The sequence below is a fragment of the Lepidochelys olivacea genome (assembly GCF_965140295.1).
Source record: "Lepidochelys olivacea isolate rLepOli2 genome assembly, chromosome: 4".
NCBI lineage: Eukaryota > Metazoa > Chordata > Testudines > Cheloniidae > Lepidochelys > Lepidochelys olivacea.
The window spans coordinates 135,246,934-135,260,389 of NC_140414.1; the positions used below are offsets into that span (position 1 = coordinate 135,246,934).

Genomic DNA, 13,456 nt, shown 5'->3' on the forward strand with positions numbered 1-13,456 from the left:
TCTAGTTCTTTTTTGAACCCAGTTATGGTATTGGCCTTCACAACATCCTCTGGCAAGGAGGTCCACAGGTTGACTGTGCATTGTGTGAAGAAATACTTCCTTTTATTTGTTTTAAACCTGCTGCCTATTAATTTCGTTTTGTGACCCCTAGTTGTTGTGTTATGAGAAGTAGTAAACAACACGTCCTTATCTACTTTCTCTACACCAGTCATGATTTTATAGACCTCAATGACATCTCACCTTTTCCAAGCTGAAAAGTCCCAGTCTTATTAATCTCTCCTCATTCGGAAGCCATTCCATACCCCTAATGAATACTCCATGAGGTCTGCTAGGGACTTTGCTATCGATTTTACACAGAAGGCAGTCAGGTACTACAGTGAAGGGGGGCAAGATGAAACTCTATGGGATAGATAGATTAGATCAGAACCAAACCCTAAACTCAATTCCTAAGGCTCTGCTTAACTCACCATGCTGCTGTCCAAAAAAGAAATAGCAGGAAGAGTGAAAGACAGCAGTTCTGATCTCACTTACAGATAATCCCTTCAAGGGGGTTTATTTTCCCAATATGTATCTTAGTTCATGTAATAGACATATTTTGCCTCCCATCCCCACCCCCATCATATGTTCACTACCAGAGTCGTTGTGGTTAGTAGATGCATCGAAGTTTGGGAACACCCAAATGACCAATTTGTCATGCACTTAGCATCTGCTCTGCAAATCCTTAGTTTGAGAAGTAATAAGAAAAGCCCAGTCTGGCCCTGATTCTCCACTTTGTAGAGCCGTGGCAGCCTCAGGGAGCCGGCTGCATCTTCCCAGTTCAGGGCCACCTGGCCTCAGCACAAAGTTAGAGCGGAAAGAATCCTGCTCTAACTTACATTGCTGGTGCTAGGATTCTTCTGCCAAAGAGATCCGGTCGTGAGCTCTACCATGCTCCCAGCCCAACCCCGACGTGCCTCTTTTTACTGGGGCAAGGGGCTGACAAAGGATACACCCCGGAATAAATGTACTGACCTAAGCAGATACGTGTCATGACTTCAATGGGACCTCCGCGCTGGAACACAGTTACTCCCCAGCCTAGGGGCTAAACTGTTAGGTGACTGCGGGCAACGTCACATGTAGCTGCGCTGTGCCAGAAGGAGAGCAGGTAACGGGCTGTGGCTCTCGGCCCCACCACCCATTTTCAGGGAGCAGCTTACTTCCCCCCTGCATCCAGCCACTTACTCTGGCCAACGAGAGGGGAAGGGGGATGAAGTCAGTCCTTCAGTGGGGAGTACCAGGGGAAATACCCCTGCTTGGGTGAATTATCCCTCCCCACAGCCAGTCACCATTGGAGCAGGGCCAACTAGGTGAGCGAGGGAGGCTGGACTCTCCCTTATTGCCCCGAGTGGCTGGGAGAGTCTAGCCGTAAGGCTGTGTCCACTACAAGAGCTACAGTGACACAGCTGCAGCTACACTGCTTCAGAGCTGTAGCGCAGACGCTTACCACAGCAAAGGAAGCGGGGTTTCCACCACTGCAGGAAATTTACCCCATTGAGAGGCAGTAGCAAGATCAATGGAAGAAATCTTCCGTCAGCCCAGTCCCAGAGCTGCAGGCCTCATAGAATCATGGAATCATAGAATATCAGGGTTGTAAGGGACCCCAGAAGGTCATCTAGTCCAACCCCCTGCTCGAAGCAGGACCAATTCCCAGTTAAATCATCCCAGCCAGGGCTTTGTCAAGCCTGACCTTAAAAACCTCTAAGGAAGGAGATTCTACCACCTCCCTAGGTAACGCATTCCAGTGTTTCACCACCCTCTTAGTGAAAAAGTTTTTCCTAATATCCAATCTAAACCTCCCCCACTGCAACTTGAGACCATTACTCCTCGTTCTGTCATCTGCTACCATTGAGAACAGTCTAGAGCCATCCTCTTTGGAACCCCCTTTCAGGTAGTTGAAAGCAGCTATCAAATCCCCCCTCATTCTTCTCTTCTGCAGGCTAAACAATCCCAGCTCCCTCAGCCTCTCCTCATAAGTCATGTGTTCCAGTCCCCTAATCATTTTTGTTGCCCTTCGCTGGACTCTCTCCAATTTATCCACATCCTTCTTGAAGTGTGGGGCCCAAAACTGGACACAGTACTCCAGATGAGGCCTCACCAATGTCAAATAGAGGGGAACGATCACGTCCCTCGATCTGCTCGCTATGCCCCTACTTATACATCCCAAAATGCCATTGGCCATCTTGGCAACAAGGGCACACTGCTGACTCATATCCAGCTTCTCGTCCACTGTCACCCCTAGGCTCTGCTCCCGGCCCCGCACCCGAGGTCCTAGTTGCAGGACCCACACCCAGGGCTCTGCTTCTGCCCCCCAGCCTCAGCCCCCTTACCCGCTGTCCACATCGCCACCCCTCAAGCCACGGCCCAGTCCTGGTCCGAGCTCTGGGGAGAAGGGGTGCAGACAGGGGCAAGGGGGGTGCAAGGTAAAATTTTTGGGGACCACTGGCTTTCAGCACCCCTGCTGTAAAAAGTGTTCCAGTGTCCCAAGCGATGCAGCTACATCAACCTAAGTTTTAGGTGTAGACCAAACCTAAGTGTACGTCTACACTGCAACATAAGCCCACGGTTCAAACTCAGGCTCAAGCCAATCTCCCTTCCATCTACACACAAATCGCGGTAATCTGGGGCTCAGGCCCAGTCCAGGATCTATCGGGGTGGAGGGTCTGAACCTGAGTCAAGCTGTGCCCCAGGGTTTAAGTCCTCTTTTCTTTGCAGTGTAGATACAGCCCCGCTGGACTCATGCTCTGGGAGTCTACCAAAAGTATCCCATGGTGCCATGGGCCGACTTTATTTGTCCTCTGGACTGTCAAGTTTTCCCACACTGCACCACAGACAAAGCGCTAGAGTGGCCATGTTTTGTGAGGGCACTAAGAAGTCTGGGATATGGGTGGTTGGACTTGAGCCCGCATAACACACCACAGACACTGGAGCCCCAGGTTAGGACCCAGGTTTCAACAATTCCTAACCAGAGGTTACAAATGAGGTTACAAACCCAGGGTCAGCGAACTCGAGTTCTACTAACCCTGGGCTTAGATTGCAGTGTAGACACTCCCCTCTCCCACAGGGTCCCGGAGTACAAGCTCCAGCCTGAGCCCAAATGCCTACGCTGCAATTTTACAGCCACATAGCCTGAGCCCTGTGAGCCTGGGTCAGCTGACACAGGCCAGCCGTGGGCTGTGTAGACACACCCTGGGCGTCTATGGCATTGGGCCCTCAGTGCCTTAGTGATGCACGGAGCCATTTGCATTACTAATAAACTGCAGAAAATTATTTAGCAGCCACCTCATCACTGAAGCAACATAAAACTGGTTTAAACCAATTGCCTGTTGATCCATGAGTAATGTAGGCAAAAGGCAGATGGTGCTAAGCCGAGGAAACAAGGTAAAGGTTTTAGAAAGACTAACCATGATGGGATGTGTTCCCCACACTTGCTAGACAGGGATAACGTAGGCCAGGTGGGCCAATTAACCTATTAGGCCACAAGCTGGGGGATATTTACAGGGAGAGGAGAGTCCTAATTAAGGGAAGCAGGAAGCTCACCTGTGGAGCAACAGAAGGGATGTCTATAAAACCAGGGAGCTGGTGGCAGAAAATGGGCAGTAGGACCTCTCTCTGGGATATGGGAGGGAAAGGGGTTTGAACCAAAAAGGAAGGGTTTCTCGAGCAAACCCAGGATATAGGGGTTTAGCTAGGGTGGTGAACGTGGGCCTGGGATAGGCAAGGTGAGCACTCCAGTGTGGGAGGCAGGAAGGTTTGGGGTAGTACAGACCTCAGCTGCAGGAGATAGGGCCCCTGGACTGGAACCCAATGTGGGGGGAGGCCTGGGTTCCCCTACCAGCCACTGAATGAGTTAGTGGTACAACTGGGGCAGTGATCTTGAAGGCTGTCTGGGACCATTCATCCCAGTCACTGAGGGAATCACTTAGCCAGGGCAGTGGACTTCAGGATTGCCTAGGACCACAGGAGCTGACTTTCAGCTTTCCCTGGGGGTGCTCCACCGCTGCTCTGAGGCCCTGCCCCAAGACCCCACCCTTGCTCTGTTTCTTCCTATCCCTCCCCTGAGGCTCTGCCTCTTCCTGCCCCCTCCCCCAAGTGCTCCATGCCCTTGCTCTGCCTCTTCCCACCCATGCTCCTCTGCATCCCCCCAGTGCCTCCTGCCTGCCACCGAACAGCTGATTGGTCCTGTTGGGCAGGAAGTGCTGGAGGGAGGGGAGAAGCTGATTGTTGGGACCCATCGAACAGCTGATTGTTGGGTGGCTGGTGGGTGCTCACTATTTTTTTCTCTGGGTGCTCCAGCCTTGGAGCACCCATGGAGTTGGTGCCTATGCCTGGAACGCTGTGGAGGATGTTGATAGTACCTGGGAAAGGGAGGACTACAGAACCTGGGAAGGGCTGATGGCCTGGCAGAGCTAATGGCTGGATGCAGCCAGAAGGAGGCACTACAGTGGTGAGTAGAGCACCCCATGACACTAACACATGGCTTTCTCGAGAGAGAGAGAATCTTCCTCCCACGTGTAAAATAGGAATTTGGATGGGCCATGGACTCTGAGACCTTGTGACAAGATGGAATGTTGTTACTAGCAACAGAGAAAGTGGTTCAGGAACAACACAAACTCTCCTCCAGAAACTCTCTCCAAAAACTGGAACTGATCCCAAAGGGAAACTTCTGGGTGGGGGGAGTTAATTGCATATTTCATTATTTTCAATCACTGAAGTAAAATGCATATAAGTACCTAGCTAAGATATTTACCATAGTGTCTGAGCACCTTGCAATCTTTAACATTTGTCTTCACAACACCTCTGGAAAATGCTACTATCCCCATTTGACAGATGCACTGAGGCACAGAGACACTAAGGCCCAGATCCTTAAAAGGTATTTAGGCACCTAACTCCTATTAAGAGCAAGGATCCTAAATCCATTTGAGGAGCTGGGCCTATATGGCTTACCCAAGGTCACATAGGAAGTCTGTGGTGGAGGAAGAACTTGAACGAAGGTCTCTCAAGTTCTAGGCTTGTGCCCGAACAACTAGATTTCCTCTTTTGCAAATGCAGGACCCAGTACTACATGTCAGGCTGGAATAACTCTCTTCACAAAGCAGGAGTTCCACTTACAGAAGCCTAGCAATGCTGAGTCCCAGTTGTTACAATATGTTAGCATGGGCCAGGATTTCTGTAAATCCTCTTGAAGCTGTAGGAGATTTGTGGCTGTCCCCTATAATCTAGCTACTGTTGTCACTGTAACAGTCTGGCAGGTTCTCAGACCCTTTACAGGAATGCAAAGCCTTTCAGCTGAGTTGTCCTGTCCAGTACTGTGCAGAGAGGCAGAGATACTTTTGCTGATTCCTTCTGATGTCTGAGCAGCTGAGTCCTCTTAGCTCTAACCCAGCAGTATAAAAAGATGTACAATAAATGTTTCTGTGAGGTAGAGGGCACCACTGACACCATGGATATATTTGTGTGTTGTTGTTAATTTGTAAGGCAAACTCCAGGAATGAGGGCAGTTTGGACTGTATCTAGTGTGAGTGCACTCTGGTTGCAGTAGGGTGGGAAGTCCAGCTGCTTACCCCTGTCCATGGCTCTCCAGACATGGTACTGCTTGACTGGCAAATCTCTCACTTGCACACATACACTGTTCACAAATTTTATTACAAAACATCAAATCACACACAATTCACCTGGATCCTTGATTTTGTGAGGGACTCTGAACTCAGCCCAGCTTTGCTGAACGGTTCATGAACAGTTCGGTTAACCAAGGCCCAGCTTTGGAAGAGCCGAGGTCAATGTCTGGCGTCAGTGTGAAACCAGGCCAAAATCAGCAAGAACAAAACACAAGGGCTGGTCTGCTCACAAGATCAAACAAATATCTAAAGCAGGTTTATTGGTTATTTTGGTGGAAGTCTGCATGTGAACACTTATTTTGGATTAAGAATGTCCTATTTTGTTATGAACCCTCTTATGTCAGATTGAGAGTGTCCTGTTAATAAAACAAAATATGACACACAAATTGGAGCCAAGTGTGTTCACACACAAACTTGCACTGGAATAATACAAGTGTGAATTAAAAGCAATTTTATTATTTTGGTGTAGGTTTGTGTATAGACAAACCTTTACAAATGGGGGGATGAAAAAACATCACCAGAGATCCTTACAAATTCTTAAGGTTATAAATTGCAAGATGCTCAAATATGATGATAGTGGTAACCACGGAACAGACATTACCGGTAGATCCCAGGACTCAAAGCAAACCTTGAGAGGTGCAAATTCACATAAATCTGAAACCCAGCAAACCTTTACACAGACCCCACCAGGAATTGAAACTACTAGATTTCAAACAACTCTACTTTTCACTTCACTGACCAGCCTCCAAATGCTGACAAACCTGCTGCTTTCCAGAAGAACCTAACCTCTCCCCAGAATCAAGCAGGGCAGTTACAGGAGTTTTGGTCTGAGGGTGATACAGAAGAGTTCTGGAAAACATTGTCTGGGACAATCTACTAACTAACAAGCTTTCAGATTAATTTATCTGAAATTTATCTGCTCAAGCCACACATTTGGATCTGGGCCCACAAAGCTTTTCACACCTGAACTTGCAAAAATCTTTATAATGAAATCTCTCCCTCTTCTGACCTCCACACTTTTCTGACAAAGCAAAATTTGTGCTGCTTTTCTGTTTTTGTCCTCCCAGAAGCTGAATCCAATCAAATACATTTCAGAGGCAATTGCTCCTATTCCTCTCCCTTCCCCCACACTTACGGGACATCCCTCATAAATAGCTTTCAAATCTCGGCATCTATCCTTACACATACATTGATAGCGGTTTTATTCATGAGTTGTCTGTCTATAGTGCATTATCTTAAAATATGACTGTCATAATATCTACTGTACATTTCAGTGGTGATTCAAGAGGACAGGCAGGGTAGGCACTGGTGCACCTAATTCACACAATACACACTATGGCATGGGTATAATTTTCAAAATTAGGTGATGTAGAAGCGTAAGGCTCCTAATTTTCTTTTGAAAATGGGACTAAGTCTCACTGAAAGTCATTGGGACTTAAGCTCTTGAGTTACATCTGAAAATGGGACTTGTGTCACTTACGGACTTTTGAAGATTTTACCCTACACTCTTTACTCCTTACGATAAATGGACTCTGAGTGTCAATTTCACCCACCCACATTCAGCAGTCACCGGACTCCACTGGTACACGAGAGCTGTCAGCTCAGCATGTTTGTCCTGATTGACACAATCTTGCGGCAGGATTGTTTTGTCTATGTGCAATTGTAAGCCACTGTTAATGTGTATCATACATCCTGCTCTGTGCTGCCCTGCAGAGGATGAGAATCTGCTGCAGCCCCAGGGCCTGACTCCTTAGAACAGTGGTTCTCAACCAGGGGTACACATACCCCTCGGGGTAGGTAGAGGTCTTCCAGGGGTACATCAACTCACCTAGATATTTGCCTCGTTTTACAACAGGCTACATAAAAAGCACTAGCGAAGTTAGTACAAACTAAAATTTCATACAGACAATGACTTGTTTATTCTGCTCTATATACTGAAATGTAAGTACAATATTTATATTCCAATTGATTCATTTTTACCATATAATTATAAAATAAGAAAGTAAGAAATTTTTCAATAATAGTGTGCTGTGACACTTTTGTATTTTTAGTTCTGATTTTGTAAGCAAGTAATTTTTAAGTGAACTGTAACTTGTGATAAGCAAGACACATCAGACTCCTGAAGTGGGTACGGGAGTCTGGAAAGGTTGAGAGCCAATGCATTAGTTCAAGCTGTAGAAACTCTTCTTCTCTGGAAGTTTAAGGTTCAATCCTTGGTGTCTGCCAGAATGGTGGCCATCACACAGCAATCTTGCTCCCTCCTTTAATTACCCTGACCCTAAGCTTCAGTGGTGTGCTGCTATCCTGTGAACGTAAGCATTGCAACGTCTATGTATCTCCATGTCCTTGTACCAGTGCTTCCTGCATTCTGCTGTTGCTCCACTTTGAGGATCAGTGAGTGGAGAAAAAACACCAGAAAATACAAGACTGAGGAAAATGCTGAGACTTACCTGAGCTGCCCGTGCTTTCTGACGCACTTCTGGATGTTTTGGGCTTGCTCTGTTTGCTGCTTGTTCGTACAGTGACTGGAGGAGGTACAGGGCTGCTGCTGTCTCCTCGAATGGTTGAGAGATCCTGCATGCTAAAGCTCCTGAGTCTCTCAGACAGAGCCCCTTGTCCCTGGTCAAACAAACAATACACACAAGTCAGAGTCCATGACACAACATTTTAAGCTCCCCTCCTTCTAAGACCTTGTCTACACTACAGGTTACTTTGAGAAATGTAAGTTATGCATTGCTCAGGGTTGTGGATTATTCACACTCCTGGTCAGTTATACCGACCTAAGTGCTGGTGTAGACAGCCCTATGTCAGCAGGAGAGCTTCTCCCACCAACATAGCTACCACCTCTGACGGAGGGAGGAGTTATTAAGTTGACGGGAGATCTCTCTCCCCTCAGGCTTGCTGCAGCCTTTTAAAGGGGACACATGGGCCAGGTCTACACTATGTCAGAAAGGGGTCCAAAAAAAAAAAAAAAGGACACACCTGATTGATGTAGCTATGCCAACAAAACCTGCCATGCAGACACAGCTATACCCGCAAGACAGTCCTTTTGTCTGTTGAGCTAAGTCACTCAAGGAGGTGGTTTAACTATACTGGCAAAAAAGCTCCTTATGTCAGTATAAGATGATGATATAGCTATAACAGCAAAGCCTTTCTAGTGTAGACTAGCCTATATACTGTGCTCTTCCTAGGAGACTTTACTTTTGTTCTTTCTTATCTTGTTTATCTTGTTCTAAAACAAAAGGGCATTTTAGATAGATGGTGTATGCTGTGTTTCTTGAGTGGTGACAATACCATGGACACAGATGTTTCCCTCTGCTGGTTTTTCATCTTGACAACCATGCCCCTTGAACAGAGGTAATTTAAAAATCCAATCTTCCCCACTTCACTCTCCTATCTTCCCCATGACTGGATGCCTAAATCCTTTCTTCCACTTTCCTTCCTGTCTCTGGGCCACTCTCAGAAGCTACCTTTATTATTGCAACCAAGTGATAGCTTCATTTGGTCTAGAACTAAGGAGATGAGTGGCTTTATTTTTAATACACGCTACGCCACAGTAGTGCCATCTAATCAATGGTCCCATGGAGAGCTTCCGAACAAAGAAATGAGGTATGAATATAATCTGTGTGTCCATTATATTTGTCTATAACTGTTATAACTGCAGTGTGGTTATAATGTGGCACTGCAATGAAATCTGTGCTGAATGTGCTTGAGACAAGGTGGGTGAGGTAACATCTTTTATTGGACCCACTTCTGTCAGTAAAAGAGACAAGCTTTCGAACTACACAGAGCTCTTCTTCCGGCACCTAAAACTTGTCGCTTTCACAAACAGAAGTTGGTCCAATAAAAGATCTCTCACCCACCTTGTGTGTCTCATATTCTGGGACCAACCCGGCTACAACAACACAGCAAACAACCACTGAATGTGCTTGACTTTCTTGCTGATAAAGTAAAGCATGCTTGTTTCTTTATTTTCCTTCTCTTTAGGGTAAGGAATAAAGAACAAGCATTACTATTCATAGACTCTCTAGCAAGGTTTATTACTGAGCCATATGGAAGGATGCTCATCACAAACACAATGGCAAAATGTTAAAATTCCTGCTATTTCTTGAAAAAGTTATATCCAAAACATTGGGGGGGGGGGGATCCTATGAATTGTCATAGCTCAATTGAAGTCGATGGAGCTATCACAGTTTACACAAGTTGAGGATTTGGCCCATGGATTTCCAGCTCATTTCCCCCACCTTTTCACTGTCACTCTTTATAGGAAAATCTTGCCTTTTCAGCAGTCTATGGGTAAAATTTCACCATTTCATCACCGATCTTTGCTGTTTGCCTGCCAACATGTCTGTCTGAGCCCAATTAGCAAAATGGCATGACTTTGACTACAGCAGAATTTGAACATTTTCAAAGTGAAACAACACATTTTCTTCCACAAACTGAGAAATGTCATTACTGGTCAAATATGTGAATTTTCATGAATACGCATGAACATCTGGTTTCACATACACACTTTTGCAAGGCCAATATGTAGTTTTGTGCAGTTCTAGTTAAATTTGCAGTAAAAGTCTGTTATGCAGTAATAAGGTTTGTTATCCAGTAATAAGACTTGACATATAGTAGCAATATTTATTAAACAGCAAAATAAAATAATAATAATAAATAAAAAAATTTGTAGTAACTGGCTTTACTGTACAGCAAGATATTGTTACATACATCAGAAAAGACATTTTGACTCATGACTGGCTCAAAACAGTCCCATGATGAGTCAAGAAATTTATGTTCTTTCCTGCCTTAGGCCTTGATCCTAAAACCCCTATGAATGTGCTTAACTTTACACAAGTGAGTAGTCCCAGGGATTTCAATGCATCATATGCATATGTAATTGCGAGATCCAGAATCTAAATCCCTACATATAATAAATTCTCTTTAGTTTTGAAAACTAAAAAAATAGTACAAAAGACCACAGAGATATTTAGCTTTAAAAGTTACTGATTAGATACATCACATGCTAAGTTTCTCTAAACTTTGCAACTATTAATATCTGCAGAACTGAACATCAACATTCACAACCCTAAGAGGCAAATATTGACCAAGATAAATTCATCTTGAAGGATAAGAAACCTTGATGTTACCCAAAACAAGAAGTCAGGATATGTATTGTTACATACATTCTGAATGTCTTCATCTGAAATATCTGGAAATATCTTTATTATGGCAATTCATTTTTAAATCTGTAACTAAATTAAAAAAATAACCTTTTAATGGGAGATGAATTTAGAGGCCTGAAGAAAAAATGCTGCATTAGAAGCCAATGAGACTCTTCATAGGAGAAACATTAATTCATGTGCACAAGTAAACTTAAAATGGCCTCAATGTTTGAAACAATTTTTGTTAAAAAATAAAATCAGAAATGGGCCAATAACTTCTTTAGCCAGGTCTGATTCATTGCAATTTAATTACAAATAAATAAATAGTATTTAGATTTTTATCACTCCTTTGGTCTAACCATCTTCAAAGCATTTTGTAAACATTTATCCCTCACAACACACCTATAAGCTAGAAAGATGATAATGTCATTTTATAGATGGGGAAACTGAGGCACAGAGGTCAAGTGATTCACTCAAGGTAAAACAAGAAATCTGTTGCACAACAAGACCATCCCTCTTCTTCCCCAGGGAGCCTTGAGACAGCTAATGAAAATCAAGGCTTATAAGAAAAGTGCTTAGAGATTCCCAAAATGACCTTTGCTTCAGATGAGGATAAAGATCATACAGCAAGGGTGCGGCTGAGACAGGACTTGATCCCTAGAAGTCAGTGGAAATTTGGCCTTTGATTTCAGTGGGAGCAGGATTTTGCACCAAGGCTCCACACAGAAACCCCAAAGATGTTCACCTAGTGAAAGCAAAAATTTTAAGCCATCCAGTGATGATCACATGTGGCCAATCTGTAGTTACTGTACCTCAGCATCAGTGGTTTCTTGACAGGTGACTGAACACCAATCCACCCCCACCACATATGCAGCATTATGCTGAATAAAATTAATACTCCTTTCTCCATAACTTTGGTTCAGTAGTCCCATGTATAGTACCAGACCCATCTGCACCCACACTGTGGGTTCAGTACTACAGACATTTACTATGGGGAATAGTGCTGGCTACTGAATTGTGGTCCCACTGGCTTTGATAGGACTACACCCTGAAGCAAATTATTATTTAACCTTCTTTCTATTTCAGTAGCACCTACGATCCCCAGTCATGGACCAAGACCCCATTGTGCTAGGCGCTGTACAAACACTGCACAAAAAGACAAACCCTGCCCCAAAGAGCTCTCAATCTCAGTGTAAAACAAGAGACAGCAGATGGATTGAGACAGACTGAGGGAGTACAAGAGAACAATGAGACAGTATTGGTCATCATGACAGGCTGTGGTCTCAGCACACCAGCATCCTAACCATTGTCAATTTTTTTGTGGGCTTGTATAGTACAGTAAGTCATAAGGCAGTTAGTGAACATTTGCAGAAGGGGGTTTGATATCGAAACACTAGAGTCAAATTCTGCCCTCATATACACCAGTGCAGCCTCATAAATTTCAATGGAATTGCACCAACTGGTGTAAGTGAGGGCAAAATTTGCCCCCTCAGCTGTATGGGGGATTCTGCAATGAAAAGCAAACACAGCAACTCGGCCAAAATAGCGGCAACAACAAAAGTTACGTGAAAAACAAACTATCAACCCCCCTGACTAACTGTTGGATTTGATCTAGTTACCAGCAAAGGACTTTTAAGATATTTTGCTGATGAGACTGGAGAGGATTTTAGAGCGGAGTACACAAAAGCCACACACTGTAAGCTGAGTAGACATTGGGTGTCCCCATGACAATCCCATCTGAGTGGGAAATGTTTGCTAGTCCTGGCATGGACTGGTTTGGTTTTGATGATTACGTTCTTCAACACACTAGTCTTGTTGGGAATCATTTGCTAGCCTGGGAGTTAGGGGGCGGAGTGGGGGTGGGAAGAGGTGGAGCGAGGGCAGGGCCTTAGGGTGGGGCAGGGGTGGAGGACCCACTGGCAAAAAATAATAGTCAGAGCCTGTGCATTCGGGGCAAACATAATCCAGGCCAGCCCAAGGTTTTGAGGGGGGCTGTGATGTGCTTGGGAGGCATGCACATCTCTGTGGCTGACGATGGGAGAAGGTTAGTGTGAAAGCTGTGGCAATATCCTTGAAAAACCTTATTGAATTAAGATTATGTGTCTTTGGAGCCTGTTGTATTAAATGCGAAGGTTACATATTACCGTGGGCCTGGACCATACTTGGTCTTTTGGGACCGTACATGCGTCATGGATTTCCTGGGAAATCCACCCCAGTTATGCAAAACCCAGCCTTTGGGAAACCGAGGCACAGAGGCTACACCCTGAAGAGGAGACCATTGTCTACTGATCACCTGTTCACTAGGCCAAGATCAAAGGCTCGAACTGTATAAAAGAGAGACTGAACTATTCATTGTTGTTCTGGTTCTAAGCCCAGGCTGTTATGAACTTGGGAACCTCTTTGTGGGGTTTGAAGGACTAATTTCCTGCCAGAGCTTTTGTTGGAGTCAGGGAGTGATCTCTGGTAAGCTTATTATTATAGAATCATAGGACTGGAAGGAACCTAGAGAGGTCATCTGGTCCAGTCCCCTACACTCAAGGCAGGACTAAGTATTATCTAGACCAGGGGTCCCCAAAGTGGTGCCCGCAGGCGCCATGGCACCTGCCGGGGCATTTTTCTGTGCCTGCAGGAAACCCCTCTACCAAAATGCCG

The 13,456-nt window shown here is 45.1% G+C and overlaps 1 protein-coding gene across 2 annotated transcripts in view; it reads right to left on the minus strand.

The window, feature by feature from the left end:
* The window catches only part of REEP1 (receptor accessory protein 1), a 118,535-nt gene that overhangs the window by 29,631 nt on the left and 75,448 nt on the right, over positions 1-13,456 (minus strand). For both annotated transcript variants that reach the window (XM_084627309.1, XM_084627310.1), the window contains exon 6: positions 8,105-8,273. In XM_084627309.1, the coding sequence (XP_084483435.1) occupies positions 8,105-8,273 (169 nt within the window). The remainder of the gene's footprint in view (positions 1-8,104; positions 8,274-13,456) is intronic.